Below are 18,125 nucleotides of genomic sequence, written 5' to 3'. Positions count from 1 at the left end.
TTTTATGAGGGACTCGGCAATTGAGTTGGCGCCTCCTTTTAAAACATACACATAGGCGCCAAATGGATTGGCTAGGGCACCTACCCTAGGCTAGGGCACCTACCCTAGCCAATCCAATTGGCGCCTCCATTCAAGTTTTAACAACAGTCGCCATATGAACAACTTTCATGTTCATCAAAAATCCATTTGAAACTTGGAAGCTCATCATTAATTTCAAAACATTATAGGTCATTTTGACATAAACCCTAATTTTGGGTCAAGTTCGCAGGGACCTAACTCACTCATTTTTTATTATTTTGAGGTGGGACCAAGTGCATTGGAAAATTTAAGATGTCTAGTTCAAATGTTATGTTGGACAAAAATTCATATTCCTAAAAGAAACACATGCAATAATACAAAACATTATCGGTCTGATAACAGTTGACAAACTCAGAAGTCCAACTTCAACTGCCCATAACTTTCTCAAAAAAATTCCAAATGTTGCAAAATTTATATCCAAATTAATTGTCTTGAAAAGATCTACAACTTTCATGTTGGAAGTTTTTTCATTTGAAGCTTTTTTAAGGGAGGCGCCAATTGGATTGGCGCCCCCTCTTAAAAATTACACATAGGCATCAATTGGATTGGCTAGGGCAGGTGCCCTAGCCAATCCAATTGGCGCCTCCTTGCAATTTTTAAGAGGGGGCGCCAATCCAATTGGTGCCTCCCTCTAGAAATGGGGTATATTGGGAATTTTTTTGAAAACTGGGTTATTTTGGGAATTTCTTCGAAAATGTGGGTTAATTAGGTAAAAAATCCTCAATATGAAACTAAAAAAATAAAAATCATAAACCTAGCGTCAAAAAGATATTAAACAAAATCATAAACCTCTAGCATGAAATGATGAAGAAGGAACAATCGAGCCGTCGAGACAGTCGTTGATTTAGTGGCAGCTACGGATAGCCGTAGGGAGTATCTCCGTTTTGCTCCATCCTATCAATCCCTAATCCCGAACGCAGTGTTTTGTTATTGCCGCTATCTTTGATTTTGGTTCCGAGCTTCGAAATGCTGGGTGGGTTATACGGTGACCTACCTCCACCTTCTTCCGCCGAAGAAGACAAACCCACCACCAATGTCTGGTCCAGCAGCACCAAAATGGCCCCCGCCACTCTCCGTAAGCCCTCCTCTATTTTCACTCCTCCTCATACTCTTCTCAGATCCCAAAACAAACCTAAAATCTCCAATTCCAAAACGATTCTGTCCACGGCACCGGCGATACTCGCTCCGGCGGTAGACGAGGTGGTGCAACCGGCTCTGGTAGGTGTGCAGTCGACGGTGTTGGAAGAGTATGATCCAGCAAGGCCTAATGATTACGAAGAGTATCGGAGGGAGAAGAAGAGGAAGGCTAGGGAGGCGGAGATGATGAGGGAGCTAGAGAGACGGCGTGAGGAGGAGGAAGAGAGGGAGAGAGAGAGGGAAAGAGAGAGAAAAAAAGAAAGAGAAAGAGATAGGGATAGGGATCAGGGTGATTCGAGATTGAATATTTCAGGGGAAGAAGCATGGAGGAGGCGTGTGGGGATGAGTGCTGGTGGAAGTGGAGGGGCGGTGCCGAGGTCGCCGTCACCGCCGGGTAATGTGGATGGATTTACTATTGGAAAGTCGGAGACGGGAGGGTTGGGGGTTGGTGCTGGTGGGCAGATGACTGCTGCTCAGAGGATGATGGCGAAGATGGGGTGGAAAGAAGGGCAGGGGCTTGGGAAGCAAGAGCAAGGGATTACTACTCCTTTGATGGCTAAGAAAACGGATAGACGAGCCGGGGTTATTGTCAATGCTAGTGATAGTAAGTCTGATAAGAAAGTCAAGAGTGTTAACATCAATGGGGTTCCTACCAGAGTGATGCTACTTAGAAATATGGTATGTAGATTTTTGCATGTTGAGATGTTCACTGAATTTTATGAATTATAGGATCATGTTTTATATAAGATGGATAATAGTTTGTGATAGGGGCTTATTCTTTACTTGATAGTTGTGTTCGCCTGCATTGTTTTGATGGGTATTTTTAAGATTAGTAGAGATTTTGTTGTTTGTGATGCTAAATATTTGGTTCTTGTGTGCTGTCTGCTGTACAGGCTTATTGAACTATTGTTCTTTGATTATTTGGAGTCTGTTGTGGCTTTCTGATGTTTTGACTTGGTGATAACTGGATGTGAATTCAATTATTTGTGATTTTGTCTTTTAACTTAATAAGCTATGATCAGCTTATATCATTTCCTTATTAAAACGAGCACATAATCCTTTTTGATAGGTTTTCACTTTGCTAATCATTATGTTTTCTCAGTTAAGTCGTCTTAGTGATAGTTAGTGACTACTCCTTCAGTATGATTTTGAATATACATATTAAATATCTGTTAACGTTTTTTATTAGAAGAAAGGAGGGCCAAGTGAGCTGGCCTCTGTTGGTTAGGCATTGTTTGTAGAAAATTGAAAGTGTTAAAGAAGCTCTTCTAACACAGTATTAGAGGTAGTAGTGTATAAAGAGGGGGAGAATGTAATTGAGGGATCTTAGTTTGTCAGTTAGTTTGTGGTGACTAACCAGAGGCTTGATCTCTGAGCAACTTTCTTAATCATATTGGTTCTTAAGTGACAGTTCCCATTGCTAAAGACCTGGCTTCTACACTTAATCTGGCAGCCACTACTTGCTTCTTATTGTCCACAATATCAGATTTTCCAGAAAGAATACAGTAATCTCATGTAGAATATCTTTCCGAAGGAGAGCCTGCCCAATTAACATTTGTTAAATGGCATATCTTCATATTTTCCTCATATCCATATGACTTATCTACAAAGTATACGCTCATTCGAAAATTTAGCCTGGCTTCTATAAAATCAGTGATGTCCTATGAACAAATCTTAGGAAGTGAAGTGTGAACAAGAGTAGAAAATAATTTTTGTGAAGATGAGAATAAATGACCAAACATACATGACTAGATACAATACGACAAAAAATGAACATATGAGACTATAAGTTGGACTAACAAATTTTGAGGATATAAGTAAATACACATGATAGATTCTGGTCCAGATAATATGGAAACAATGAAAGAAAAGGTTAGAGAAAAAACGAGTACAATTAGTTGTTCCTTTCAGGATTTTGAGACCCTGAAATCTTTCCTTCTAAAATCCTAACAAAACATAAAACATCTTCTATCCCTTCTCTTTGTAGCCTATCCCTGCCAACCCTGTTAGAATTGTAACCAACGGTATCCATGATGACTAACAAACTAGCTTGTTAGGTGTACATGATCATACTCCACCCTAAAATTTCTCCCTTCTCAAGTTAACTTTGAGAGAGTACCTCATTATCATGCAGGAATCTCTCACTTTCTCCTCAGAAAATCTCCATTGGTTTTTTTTCCATTATAACTTGACTAGATGGTGGGAATTCTTTATTCCCAGACTCATGTATTCCGCTTGGATGAGGGATAACTTCTGTATGAAATTCCTCAGCTGTCAATACATTTCTTACCTTTGTCGGGTACCTTATTAGGGGAAACCTAGACCTATAAAGATCCAACCAATTTGTAAAGGGTTGGATTCATTACATTTGCAAGAGGCTTTGTTGTGGGTACCTTATTCTTCCCACAAATATCTAGACATAATTCATAACTTCAGCCAAATACTTTGCCGGGTGTAACTTCAAATCTTCTCTCGTTTATTTATTTAATTTTATTTTATGAATGACACTTCTTTTAGTCCTTTCAAAAAAATTCTGGTGGTCTGGGTCGTTACCTCACAGGAACCAGCATAATCTCTTACTCCTCCACAAAAATCACTTGTTTCAAGCCCAACAGAAATTCATAGGGATTCTGCATATTGGAGGATCCTCCACAAAAAATCACTTGTTTCAAGCCCAACGGCAATTCATAGGGATTCTGCATAATGGAGGAGGGAAACCTCCTAATTACCGCTTTTCCTACTTACACAATCAGAAGTTATAAAAATTTATATTTATATACTATGTACACAGAGACATAATTTTGTAGCTTAGTTTAGATGCAAGGGTGTGTATGGAAGTAATATCATTTTCAAAACAAACAAGCATGCTTCTATGTTGCAGGTTCCATTCTTTCTATTGCCAATGAATTCGGCAATACGAGTCCGAACAAATTCTCCATAACTTTGGACATAATTGATGAATCAAATGAGTAATTCCTTGAATGGGTTTCTGGTATTATCATTGAATGGAAATGATGGGAATGAGCAAGATGATAACCTTGCACTCAAGTTTAGCCCAAGAGAGCACTCTTGCCTCCCCAGAGCATTCTCTTATTTACAACTTTCATAAATGATTTCCTCCCTCCTCTAAGACTAGTCCATCCTATTTATAATCCATAGGACTAACTAAATACAAACAAAAAGGCTAGCAAACTCAACAATTAAACTAACATCTCATTAACTTAACTCTAATTCTAACAAACTCCCTTTATTCTAAGTCCTAACATAATGATTTATCTCTCTCTTATTGTGTTTTCAAGTGTGGATAATCAGCTATGCCATTAGCCGGGTGTATATAGCATGGTTAATTTTCTGATTATATGGCTTGATGTATCTTGGTTGATCACTTTTTCCTCCCTCCAGGGATGAGTGACTGTTTTTTTAATGTCCTGTTCTTAGAATGTTATGATGTTAATGCAGTATGTGGAGCTGTTATTTTTATTTATAATTATTAATTATGATTTCCATCATATGTCTAGTATTGAGCAGAGATAGATCATAAAGAGCCGGTGCCCTGTATACCGGAACTTTAGGTTGTTCTCCAGAATGCCTGATGAACCTTTTTTTTTTTTGGTATAGTAGCCTAGTGGCTGAGATTTCACTTTTTTAAAGGTTAGTGGGATGTCGCTGGTTTGAACCCTACATTTGGATGTCCCTGCACAGCTACCAACTCATCTGTCTTAATGGGCAGATAAACCTGATTTAGTACACATGTGCTCTACATGCTTTGAGTCATTATTGTTGATTTATGCCAGTAAAAGCTCAATGATGATTGTATTAGTTCGTCCCAAAATGATGTTTAGTTTGTTATATTTAAACATGACTCATTGGTGCTTTGTTTTGAAGGTGGGGCCTGGTGAGGTAGATGATGAGCTGGAAGATGAGGTAGGATCAGAATGCGCAAAGTATGGAACAGTAACCCGAGTTCTGATATTTGAGATAACAGAGCCAAATTTCCCAACTGACGAAGCAGTAAGAATCTTTGTGCAGTTCGAGAGATCTGAAGAAACAACTAAAGCGCTTGTTGACCTTGATGGTCGATACTTTGGAGGTAGAATAGTGCGTGCCACATTTTATGATGAGGATAAGTTTAGCAAGAATGAGTTAGCTCCTATGCCTGGAGAAATTCCTGGATTCACCTAGAAGAACAGAAAGTGCCTATGATTTTCGTCAAGTTGTTCTTAGTGATTACATTTAAGACTTGAAATTGGAGTTTAATATTTCATTACATGATGTTTAAGCTTTTGATTAAGTTCCAATCTTGGTCTAAATGTGTCTGTAACTGTGACTAATGGTTGTTGCTTAGGGAATTATTGTGATGTCCACACTGAAAATTCCTTACTTGCACTAATGTAGCCACTGTACATTGTTGAACATGAACGTTTCTTAATATTACGATCACTTCAAGGGTATCAAATAATCTATCGCCACGTTAATTTATGGAAATTTTTGTACTAAATAGTTTGTATGTTTCTTAATGATGTTTTTTGTTTTGCCTTAAAGACTTTGCCTTAATTACTTTATTTGTCAAAGTCATTTTATTGGCATAGCTCTGAGCAAATCAAGAAAATAGCATTCAGAGTTAACCTTAACCACCAAATTAATCAAGAAAACAGTACTAGTGCATAACTTCACTATTCCTAATCCTAACACCAAAATCCATGCTCTAACCATTCCACAACAAAAGTATCTTGCCACCATGAACCATTCCACAAAGGTACGTGGCATTCAAGCCCAGAAGGTTAGCTTCAGCTAGTTTCAAAAAGAAAGGAAAAATTCTGCATTAGTACACTAGTAGTCGATGACATATGGTGAATCACTCTCACCGGTACCAGAAAATTCGGATGAAAAAAACGGCTCTTCTTCACACTCATCAATTCCAGGAAATTCACCTCTAAGAATTTGAACTTCAAACATGATTTTCTCTTCACTGTTTTCCACGAGCTCAAAAACACAGGCGTCTCCGACTTTCAAATTATTATCTTTAACAAAATTTCTCCAGCCAATAGTATCAAACTGCTTGTTTTTGTTTCCACCATTATAAGTCATGTTCCAGCTCTTGCCACGACAGTTGAGAACAGTAGGAACCGAATCAAAAGGAAGTTTTTGGCATATCTTGCCACTCGGCCCCTATATAAACAAACAATACAAATTCAAATGATTTTATTCAAATGATTTTTCCAAGTTCCTTTTCAAAACCATCACTAACTGATAACATATGAATGATTGCCTACACAAACATGAATCTGTCTTGTATACTAAAATGTGCTTAAGATTTCAATGAAAATGAGTCTCTTCTATGATAGAGAAATTTGGTTTCGAAGCACAAAACCAAATGTGCTAAAATTATTGGCCACAAAATTTTCATCTAAATATAAGATCTATCTTGCTAAAAGCTAATGGAATGGATCCAAATAAGAAGAAATCAGATCATAAATGTAACAATTAGTTGGACAAAGCAATGAATCAACAAAGCAAATGACAGTATTGTTCTGCTCAAAGTGTGACAGTATATTATTTTCTCCTTTTGTAAAATCGAGTAGGAAATTACCAGTCCATATCGAGGACTAACATGTGATTTTGAAATTACCAGTCCATATCGAGGACTAACATGTGATTTTGAAATAACCACATGAAAGTATGGCTTTCCTGAAAGCGGCTTAATTTCAGTCCTTGGCATATTTGTCGCAGGAGCGGAACTGGTGGTAATGGAGCTTGATCTTCAAACTTGACAGATACTCACTGAAAATAAAATCGAAGTTAGCGATACACAGACGGTGTAGATTCATCTTGATGATAAACTGACAATGAGGGCTGCAAAACCTAAATCTAAGCTATATCAGTACACCTGTAGCACATGCTTTGAGAAGTTCAAATAAGAATGATGCAAATAAGATACATAGTTTCCACTTCCAAGGACTAATACTTCTCCAACAAGTTTGTTGGTATAAACAAAAATTAAGATGAACTTTCAATGTCCAAATGGGATATAGAACAATGAGGAAGATGAGTAATCTTTGCAGGAAAAAATTATGAAATGAATTACTCATAATCTACTAGTGACTTCTACTGATTTTAATTTCTATACATAAACTTCCCATTTCATTTCATCATAGAAATTAAGTGACACTAATGACCATTATACAACCATTCCCAAGAGAATTTGATCTCAGTAACTTGAGGTTACAAGCAGTGCAGCTCTGACACCTTTGAAAAAAGGTGTTTCTGTGTCAGTTTCAGTATCCGAAACCGACATCGACTCTTGTGATTTTATTTAATTTTTTTAATTATTATTATTACTGATATGGACGTGTGAGTGTCGGTGTCATGTTTCCAATGTCCAATGTCCGTGCTTCATAGGTTACTAGAATAAACTCCCACTCTCCTGAGTTAGCACCTCAAGTATAACTTCCAAGTTCAAACCAAACATTATAAGAGACATGCAAATACTGCAATTTGTAGCTTATGCTTTAATAGGCATGCAATAAGTATTGTCAGAGTTATATGTATATAAACAGAGAAAAAATTAATCAATAAAATGTAGGGGAAAAAAAGAATGCATGAAGATAAGTGAGGAAGAACACATTGCTAAAACTATTATGGTAAAAAAAAAAAACTGAGTTTGAAGCTTACCTGTTCCGCCACTTGACTTTGAAGAAGACACCGAGAGACAGGAGAGAAACTTGTGGTCTTGTGGGTGCCACTCCCAATCTATTTTGGCAAGTGGTAAACTAAAAACACAACTATTCATAATTTTTGTTTTTTTGAATAACAACGGTTGCATAAATAAAATATAGATTTAGCTTATGTACATTTTTATTCAACTTAATCACATATATAAATTTTTCTGAAAATCTTTAAAAATATTTTAAAAAATAATGCAAGAGAATAATACTATAATTGTTTAGGTAAATTATTTTATTTTTTATTTTTTTCAATTAAGAATTAGAAATGAAATGTGGGCTAACGAAGTTATGTCTTGCTTGCTACCGTGGATATTTATTTCCGATGTGGTAGATAAGAGGCTAATTGATGATTATTTTGTACGTGCAAATATATACAATAAATGATAAGAAAAAATATCGATCTTTACGAAGATTATATTAAGCATAATGATTTTCATATAAGAAATTGTAAAGTAAATTTTAACAAAGGTAATCAAATAATGATACCGTATCATGTGGTTAAAAGTCCATTTTGGCAAAGGTAATAAAATAATGGTACGTGTCATGTGGAAAAACAGATAAGATAATTAAGGGTTAATACATAGTGAAAGAATATGTTGAACAATGTTTTATTTAATGAATTCATCTAATAGATGAGTCTAATATGATAGCCTACAACGATAGAATATATGCAATTTTCTTAAATTCGTTATGGTACCCTATCATGTGGTTAAAAGTCCATTTTGGTAATCATATGAGTCTAATATGATAGCCTACAAAGGTAATCAAATAATGATACCCTATCATGTGGTTAAAAGTCCATTTTAGCAAAGGGAATAAAATAATGGTACGTGTCATGTGTCATGTGGAAAAACAGATAAGATAATTAAGTGTCAGAACTCTTCACTTTTCTTAAATTCCCTTTTGTAGAATTCTTTTCAAATTTTATATTCTCTTTCTTCATTGCATTTAAAATCAATTTATGGAGTTTTCTCAACTGCATAATGTTTCTCTATTTGGATCTTAGGCCTTTACAATTATCCATTAACTTAAACTCAAAAAATAAAACACATTCCTGTATGTTGCACTATAATAATACAATGCACGTGAGAGATAACATGACATTGTGGCAACACTGCAGTAGTAGTAGCAGTTCAAGAGCAATAGCAATACAACAACTTTTCAAATTTTTACCACCTAGTTTTCATCATTCTCTCTTTAATTTTACAACTCATCCATAATTCCTTTATTTCCAACTTTGCCACATCAACCCTAATATTGTTATTTAAATCTTCTACTAGCATCTTATGGCTCAAGGTTAGCTAAGTATAGGTCATAAATTTTTGGCGTGATAAAACACGTCACCAAAGCAACTATTGTATATCCAAAACAACATAAAAACTAAAAGAAAGTGCACCTAGTGTGCTCATCACTAGTTAAAATAAATTCACGAAAACACAAGTAAATAATCCTAACTAAGCATATCTTTGCCAAATAAATCAAGTATTAAAGGCTTAAATGTCTTATAAATAAGAGTTATAACATACATGCAAGTAGGAGTCGAAATAGGTCAGGTTACAATAAATTTTTAAGGCCTAAGTCTAGCCTATGACCTATGATACGCTTTTTTTTTTCCTAGCTTGACCTTTTTAAAAGTCCTTTAGCCTTAAAGTCTATTTAAAAGTTTGTTTCACACAAAGACTTTTAAAAAATTCATATTACCTATTTTTAAATAGACTACACGAATTTATATATATATATATATATATATATATATATATATATATATATATATATATATATATATATATATATATATATATATATATATATATATATTGCCCTATCATGATTCATAGACTTTTTAATAACATATAACCTGACCAACTTAATTAAATAGAATTTTTAAATAACCTAAGACTATCCTTTTAATTAAAAAGACCATACCATACCAAACGTAAATAGGCAAATCTATAGACCCATGTAGGCCTGTAAGGTTAGCATTATGGATCTATGTGCTTGATGGTATGATGACTGCAATAATAGGATAACCAATTTAATTTTAATGATGACAATACTCTAAAGTGAAAGTGTAGATCAAAGGCTTTTTGTTTTAATGGTGACACCACTATGAAGTGAATTCGTCATCTAATGTGATGATCAAGTTGTGATGCTTGAAGATTAAGATGTTATTTGGTGTGATGATCAAGTGGTGGTGCTTGAAGATCAAGATGTCATCTAATTTGATGATCAAGTGGTGGTGCTTGAAGAACGAATTATCAAAGCCTATATCAGTAAGTTAGTGATGATCTTTGATCAAGCAACCTCTTTGATGGTGATGCTTATACTGAAGTCAGCTCAAGCCTTACAAGGAGAAGATTCAAGGTTCCAATGAAGTGCTAAAGTAAAATATAATGTAGCAAGGAACTTAAAGTCCATATTTATGAAAGAGAGAAAGTGTGAATATTCGTTGTGCCCGTGTCAAGTGACCAGTGTCCTTAAACATATAAGATTAGCTCTTGAAATTACTAAGGTAGATCACCCACGCACTTTCAAATGTTCGAAAAGCCTCTCTAACTTTATTCAAACAAGCATAAAATGTTTTTGTACCTGGCTAGAGACTTATTCTAATCAATCAGAAGGGTATTTTTTACATGGCATATTCAATTAGACCACTAGGGCTTGTCGATTATCAATTTTGTAACCTTAATAATAGATTATTTGGTCTTATAACTGATTAGTAAAGACACCATTTGAAAACCTTCATTTTTTGCATCACATAATCAATGATGTGATACGCATAGTCAATTATGGACATTAAAAGCCCAACAGATTCTTTACATATTTGAGTCACATTTTGTCCTATAAATAGAAGGCTTCCCATTATTTCTTTTCACACCAGAAAACGTATTTCAAATACTTCTCTCTCTCTCTCTCCCTACTATAAATAACACATCTAACATCGCGCGCGAAAGAGATGTAACCTCGGTTACTAAAACGCTGTAAGGAAGGGCGACATGAAAAGATGGCACTTAACATCTCGGTTAATGAAAAACCGAGGGGTAAAGTTATCTGATCATGGGTTCGAACCCCATTATCAGAATTTTTATTATTTACAAAGCTGAATAGCGCGCCTAACATAAAATTTCAGTTTTATTTAAAACCCAGGTAATAACCCTATATTATTACGTCAGTTTTATTTAAAAATCGAGGGGTGAATTTTTTAATTTTTTTAAATTTTCGTTTGTACCTGAATTACAGAACCATATCAAAGAATACAGAACCATATTTTCCAGATTTCTGAAACATAAATATTGTGCTTGCATTATAGAACCATATCATAGAAGAACAATAGTTTACACCAAATGCAAAGCCAAAATTGGACAAACCTTATACGTTTACAACAAAACTAAATAAAATGATTAACTAACAAAAGCAATTACCGAAATGGAAAGTCTTGTAGGTTGTTCAAAAGTTTTATGCTAAGATTTGTCACCGATCGTTAAACACCTATAATTTGAACAACAATTTAAATAAATTAGGATAATCAACAGCAACATTAAATCTTTAGTGAAATGAATAAAAAAGAGTAAAATGAATGATTATAAATTACTAAGTGATATAAAACATTTACTTACTAGTTTTCCCATTTAGTTTTGGGTTTAATGTATTGTAATTTAGTCTCCCCACATCATTGTGCATTCTAGGGTTGAGTACTTAATCGTTTTACGCATGTATACATCAAATTGTTTAATTATAGTATTAACAATATATTTCTAGTCAAATAGTCAAAAGTTTGAATAAATAAGCACATATGAGGATTATTTAAGTTATGCCAAGTTACGATTCAAAATAACACTTAATTTTGATGAAATTTTGAAAATAATGAAGTGTGATTCAAATGATATGATATCATGACTCAAATCAAACTGTGTGAAAAATCAGGATTTTTCTTCTGTGAGTCTGATTCAAATCATAAAACTTCCTAACTAGAATCAAACACATATTTAAAAACTGGATTTTGCCTCTGTGAGTTTGATTTGAATCACAATAATACATGACTCAAATCGGAGAAGTTTGATTCAAATCACACACATGTTTGACTCAAATAAAATCCAAACAATAAATTTTGAATTTTGGTTTTGTGATTTTAATTCTAATCACAAATCTTGTTGACTTGAATTACATGATTAAAATCATAAAAGTGGTTTATTTGAATCGTGGGAGCATTTTTTCTCGGTTCTTGGATCTTGATTCAAATCATTCACTCTCTTGACACGACTCATACTTCTTACGTGTGAGTCAAATCAAATGGTTTTTTCCTCTCGTTTTTGTGCTAGATCTCCAACACATATATACATCACTTTTAAAATATCTTTCAGAATGGTCATAAGATACATCCCACTTCATGATTAAGAACACACAAAACACATTTTCTCCCAACTTTCAAAAAGGGTTTTGATTTTTTTTTCTTTAGTTTTGCAATTGAAATCAGTCTTCATCTTCAACATCTTGCATCATCCATTATTTTTGGATTAAGTTCACGTCTTAGGGTGTGAGATATGTATGAGGATGATCATTTTGTGATTAACATTTTGTGAATATTTTTTGAAGATTTCAGGGGTTCGAATATGTGTACGTGGTTATGGTTGGGATAGACAGATCCAATGAAAAAGAAGGAGGTTATTCTCTCCATAATTACTTTGATAGAGCTTTATGGGGCCTACAGATAAATTGAGAGTTTTTCTCATCTTCAAACAGTTCAAGGCTCAAGGAACTGGTAAGGATGATTAAACGTTGGTGCATAATGAAAGCTTGGAGCAACATTCTTGAAGCTAGAAGATTGAAGTCGAAGTTAAGTAAATATTTTGCAATAAGTCAGTGTCAGAAGATGTGTACAATCAAAGAGGATTTGGAAAGGTTTTTATTTTTTCAGTATCATTCAAAATATGATTAAACGAAAATAATTAGTGTAAATTTGTCAAAATCATAGTGGAAGAACAAGAAAACTTCAATGGAAAACCATTGGAGTGTGGAGTAGGCATAAGCAAGGACAAATTACTGAACCATTATAAATTGGAAGTATTATCTTTTCTCTCTCTCTCTCTCTCTCTCTCTCTATATATATATATATATATATATATATATATATATATATATATATTTCTTTCTCTCTCTCTATCTCTCTATCTATCTATCTATCTATCTATCTATCTATCTATCTATCTATCTATCTATCTATCTATCTATCTATCTATCTATCTATCTATCTATCCATCTCTATATTTTTCAGGATTGTATGTTTAGATTTAATGCTTTCTTGGAATCGTGTGATATTAGGGTTTATTATTGGTAACGATTTCGTAAATAAGTTTTAGATTTTGTTAGATTCAGACTCTAGAACTTTCTTATTATTTGCTAACATTGAATATTGTAATGTTATATTTCTTACTCAATTGATAAGATTTGCTTTACACACCTCATGTAAATATATCTTGACTCAATCAAGACTTTGATTGACACTTTTCATCTATTTTCTATTTTGTGTTTCTGAGTAGGTGTTGATTTGGAGGGAGAAGGCTATAATTAAGTGGTGTATAAATGGTGATAAGAATATAAAGTTTTTCCATTGATATGCATCAATCAAAAGGGCCACTAATCTCATTGATTCTTTGAATATTAATGATGTCGTAACAACTAACATGGATATTTTTGAAACTCACATTTTAAGTCATTACAGAAACCTTTTTTTGATAAAAAATGATGTTTTGCAGGTCAATGGGCTGGTGGAGGAAACAACCCCTACGTTGATTTTTGAACAAGCTAAAAATCTTCTCACTATCATTCCTTTTGATATGGAGATTTAAGATGAATTCATGAATCTTAAAAGAGATAGTGCACTTGGCCCTGATGGATTTGTAGCATCTTTCTTTTAGATGTATTGGGACATGATTGACTATGATGTTATAAAATTTGTCACTCAGTTCTTTAAGGATGATTGGATATTACCTCAATAAAATTCCAAGATTATTGTGCTCGTCATAAAAACCAAAGGAGTTAACACAGTGGATCATTATAGGCCAATTGCTCTTGCCAACTTCAAGCATAAGATCCTCACTAAAATTATGACTGACATACTAGCTTTCTTGCTCCCTGAGATAATCTCATCTTATCAAATGGTTTCATCAATTGTAGAAAGATCAACGAATGTGTTTGTATTACTTTTGAAGCTACTAACCTTATTTACAAGAAGAATTATATTGGTAATGTGGCCCTCAAAATTAACATTGCAAAGGCATTTGACACTCTCCATTGACCTTTCCCCTTAGGGTATTGAATTTTTTTGGCTTTGACTCAAAATTTTGTATATGGATCAATATCATTCTTAACTCTGCTTATCTTTCTATTGGGGTAAATGGTAAGAAGGTAGGTTACTTCACTTGTAATAATGAAATGAGGCAGGGTGATCCCTTATCACCTCTCCTCTTTTGTTTGGTTGAGGAAGTTCTTAGCAAGGGCATATCCAAACTAGTGGATTTAGGAGAAATCAAGTTAATCAGTGGTATTAGGAATTGTCTTGGTTCCTTCACACCACTCGCTTTACAGATGACATTATGTTTTTTTTTGCAAAGGTGATGTAAAAATTATAAGAGCCATAACTAAGTTGCTTAAGAGATACGCCAAGTGTTCTAGTCAACTATGTAACATTTCAAAATCCCTCATTTATTTTGGGGCTATGACTCAAACCAGACACAACATGTTGACTTTAATTCTTGGCTTCACAATTGTTCATCCTCCTTTTATCTATCTTGGTGTGCCAATTTTCAAAGGAAGACAAAAAAATCAAATACTTTCAACACGTAATAAAAATATCATTCACTATATTTCATTTATTCTTTTTATTCTCAAGTTTACAAGCTTATTGTTTTCTCAAGTTTACAAGTTTATTTATATAGAGATTTTCTTTGCCAAAATAATTGACAATATTTATATACTTATGATGCACGTATCAACCGAGTAGTTAATGTTATAAACCAATAAGCAAGCAAATGAACAAATGGAGGAAGAATGAGTGATATAAGAGAGTTGAAAATAAAGGAATAAAACCTAATTGTAATAATTAAAAAAGAAATAAAGTTATGTGTATCACGGTTTTCATGTGGCAAGCTCATCCAAAATACCCTTTCCTCCTCTTACTCAACAGAGACGAATTCCATTCTCGGTAATCATCGCTTACTTAGTTTCCTTATTAATAGTATTATTACCCACAAACGAACAAATGGTTTAATTTTTTTTTATGTTAAATATGCCAAAGGCCTACTGAACCGTTGGCGTGGTGGGGCGGTGAAACAATCTTGGGCGGTAGGGATGGACTCTGCGGTGGTACGTGGTTGGCTTCCACCAAAGACGGCAGGGTTGCTTTTCTCACCAATGTTAGAGAACTCCAAAACATTCCACAACCCAATACTAGAGGGGATCTTCCACTTCGTTTTCTTCAGGTCTAATCACGCACTCCATCTGTTTGTCAAATTTATTCACCAGACAATTTATCTCTCTTACTAAGTCTATGATAATATTCATACAAGCTTTTAAGTCTTCAAATACAGAAATTATACAATGCTTTTTAATTGCTAACATGAGTATTGTTTTTTGCTAGCTGAAAAAAGACTTATGCCCGAGTTAAGGCGAGCCGATGTTTAGATAGTCGAACTAGGGATCAAACAAATTAAGAGTAAACTAAAGATGAGTTAATTGAATCTTTCTCAATTCCAAAGAATGATAGTAATTATTCAAAGACAGGTGAAACAAATAACAAACAAACACGGATAGTTTATAGGAGGCATGATCAGAGAGAAAGCTGTGTGGATAGGGCACCATGTAAGCACAACAACAGTCATAAACATACACATTACCCGCGAGTTTAGCTTAATAACTAATATCAGGGTTGAGACTTTGTAGGCCACATCCGTTGCAAATATGATGTACTATGTCTTGTTGTCTATAAATACCACTTGAACATTTCATTTTATACACATTTGATCAATCGAACAGCCTATATTTTACTCGCATTTACCCATCTCTTTTAGCTTTTTGTTTATTCATGTTTTTCTTAGTTTTGTAGTTCTAAATATTACTAAAATTCTTACTTAACACTATTCGGAGGAGTTAAGGAACCTGCTGTCGATGGATAGAGTTCACTCCCTTGCGTAATCACTTGAAGAAAAAGAAAATAAATTTTCAATAAACTTTCAAGCATAGCAATAGTTAGTATTGTGATGAGAGTGGAGATCGAACCTTTGATCTCCTTGTCACTCCTCTTCTTACCTCCGTCATTCCAGCCACCAAATTTGCTTTATATCCCCATAAAGAATACAATACTAATAGCGAAACGTTGATATTGGTAATAATTTTGATGAAGTATAAATGATTAAGTAGTGTCGTGTCAGTGCTGCATAGCATATGGTAAATAACTTAATTAAGTAATTTTTAATATGTAGTTTCTAATATTAAGTAGTTTCTACCATTTAATAAGTGACTAATAATCATTTGAGTTTTTAAATATGTTTGGCGGTGTTACTATAACTTTTCAACGTATCAAAATTTCAAAATCATATCTGAATGTGTTTATTACTAGTTAGTGTAGTTCTCAAATGTGTCCTTTATTAGTTCTATTCTCATATGTGTCTTTCGATTGATAGTTTGCTATGGATTTACTAATAGATGACACACTCAAGGATATTTTTTTGAATTTCTGATGCATTCAGAGACTACAGTGACACAACTTTACACATTTAGAGACCAATATAACTATTTAAAGACTTGTAGAAGTTTATCTCCGTTTTTCTCTTTCAATAGTGTGTTTGTTTGGTACATAACCTAACCTAACCTAACACAACATGACATTCATGAATGATTTATATGTTGCTTCCAACAGAGCAATAAGAGTCCCCAAGAGTTTGCAGAGGAAGTGCTCAAAGAGGCTCATCTATACAACGGATTTAACCTTGTATTAGCTGATATTTGCACCTCCACCATGGTTTATGTCTTCAATAGACCAAAGCACGGTTATCTTTCTGTTTCCCCTGGAATTCACGTCTTGACTAATGCATCATTGGATGCTTCATGGCCAAAGGTACACACAGAGTTACTGAGAATTGATTCATGTATGCAAATTAAGTTGCACCAGCACTTGTGAAAGTTATAACACCGGCTGAATTTTGACACTACTACATATCTGTTTCATTAAGGCTGAACGGTTGCGCCATAACTTCAAAGAGCTTATTAATGAGTATGGTGAAGGTGAATTTCCAATTAAAGAAATGGTTGAGAAACTAATGACAAACACAATTAAAGAAGAGGAAGAGTGCATGCTACCAGGGATTCATCCTCCAGAATGGGAGCGTCCTCTGAGTTCGATATTTGTCGACACACAACTTCCCTTGGTAACTAGCTAACATATTCCACTTGTTTGCATGCTTAAGCTTAATACTGATTTTGCATTTGGCCCCAGCTGAAAACTTGTTTGTACTTAGGGGCCATATGGTACTAGGAGCTCATCTGCTTTGTTTGTAACATCAAACAGAGAAGTCACATTCTATGAAAAACATCTCGAGCAGAAGCAATGGAAAGAGAACACGGTAACCTATCAGATCGGCGAGACATAGTGAATGTCAGGGATGTGGTTTAATTCTGATGCAAAAAGAAGAATGTTTAATTGTTTGGATACTATGGTTTAGCCACTCACTAGTACCCTGTCAATATGAATAAAGTGGTCTTTTCCATTCAAACTTGATTAACTAGTCCAGTCTTGCCCAGTTTAGTTTGGTTTGGATCAGTTGATTATTTTTGTCAACATGTTTTAAACATTTTTCTTAATTGGGTTATTTTGTTGTTGTTGATACTTTATAGTGATACCTGCATCATGGACTGGTTTTCAGAATGAGCACATGCTCATCTTGGGGATAGCTTGCTTTTATGATGTATCATAAAAGTAGAATTTTCACTTATTGCCCTCCTTATGAATAAAAGTTCAATGTTAACAATCAAGACACACTGGGGATATTCTTTAGCCTTGGCTTACATTTTGATTGTGCTACATGCAGTGTTTAATTTGAGATGCTCATTGGAAGTTTGTGCGGGGATTCTATAGCAAAATGAGCTCCTCCATTAATGTTTTGTAAAGTTAATTCATTTTCAATAAAATTA

General features: G+C 34.2%; 3 protein-coding genes across 6 annotated transcripts; 2 read left to right on the top strand and 1 right to left on the bottom strand.

Annotated features, from left to right (window-relative positions):
* The first annotated feature begins 831 nt into the window (after positions 1 to 831).
* Positions 832 to 5,655, top strand: LOC127100518 (DNA-damage-repair/toleration protein DRT111, chloroplastic). The gene is made up of 2 exons (XM_051037734.1): positions 832 to 1,893; positions 5,101 to 5,655. Exons 1-2 carry the CDS (start codon positions 1,045 to 1,047, stop codon positions 5,395 to 5,397), a joined length of 1,146 nt encoding a protein of 381 aa, XP_050893691.1. The 5' UTR covers positions 832 to 1,044; the 3' UTR covers positions 5,398 to 5,655.
* A 181-nt stretch (positions 5,656 to 5,836) lies between these two features.
* LOC127100519 (B3 domain-containing protein Os04g0386900) lies at positions 5,837 to 7,996 on the bottom strand. 2 transcript variants are annotated; one of them, XM_051037735.1, is made up of 3 exons: positions 7,888 to 7,996; positions 6,806 to 6,996; positions 5,837 to 6,384 (listed from the first exon to the last, which is right to left on the bottom strand). In XM_051037735.1, exons 2-3 carry the CDS (start codon positions 6,932 to 6,934, stop codon positions 6,046 to 6,048), a joined length of 468 nt encoding a protein of 155 aa, XP_050893692.1. In that variant the 5' UTR covers positions 6,935 to 6,996; positions 7,888 to 7,996; the 3' UTR covers positions 5,837 to 6,045. The 2 variants fall into 2 exon arrangements, with proteins under 2 accessions (XP_050893692.1, XP_050893693.1); XM_051037736.1 differs by having other exon boundaries at positions 6,845 to 6,996.
* Positions 7,997 to 14,941: 6,945 nt separating this feature from the next.
* Positions 14,942 to 17,966, top strand: LOC127100517 (uncharacterized). 3 transcript variants are annotated; one of them, XM_051037733.1, is made up of 5 exons: positions 14,942 to 15,141; positions 15,235 to 15,418; positions 16,855 to 17,052; positions 17,168 to 17,362; positions 17,503 to 17,966. In XM_051037733.1, the coding sequence occupies exons 1-5, from the start codon at positions 15,059 to 15,061 to the stop codon at positions 17,518 to 17,520; spliced, it is 678 nt and encodes a 225-aa protein (XP_050893690.1). In that variant the 5' UTR covers positions 14,942 to 15,058; the 3' UTR covers positions 17,521 to 17,966. The 3 variants fall into 3 exon arrangements, with proteins under 3 accessions (XP_050893690.1, XP_050893687.1, XP_050893688.1); XM_051037730.1 differs by having other exon boundaries at positions 17,453 to 17,966; XM_051037731.1 differs by having other exon boundaries at positions 17,431 to 17,966.
* Positions 17,967 to 18,125: the final 159 nt, after the last annotated feature.

The sequence above is a fragment of the Lathyrus oleraceus genome, chromosome 7, assembly GCF_024323335.1.
Source record: "Lathyrus oleraceus cultivar Zhongwan6 chromosome 7, CAAS_Psat_ZW6_1.0, whole genome shotgun sequence".
NCBI lineage: Eukaryota > Viridiplantae > Streptophyta > Magnoliopsida > Fabales > Fabaceae > Lathyrus > Lathyrus oleraceus.
Note: the sequence above shows the minus strand (reverse complement) of the source record. Positions and strands in the feature narration are given on the sequence as shown.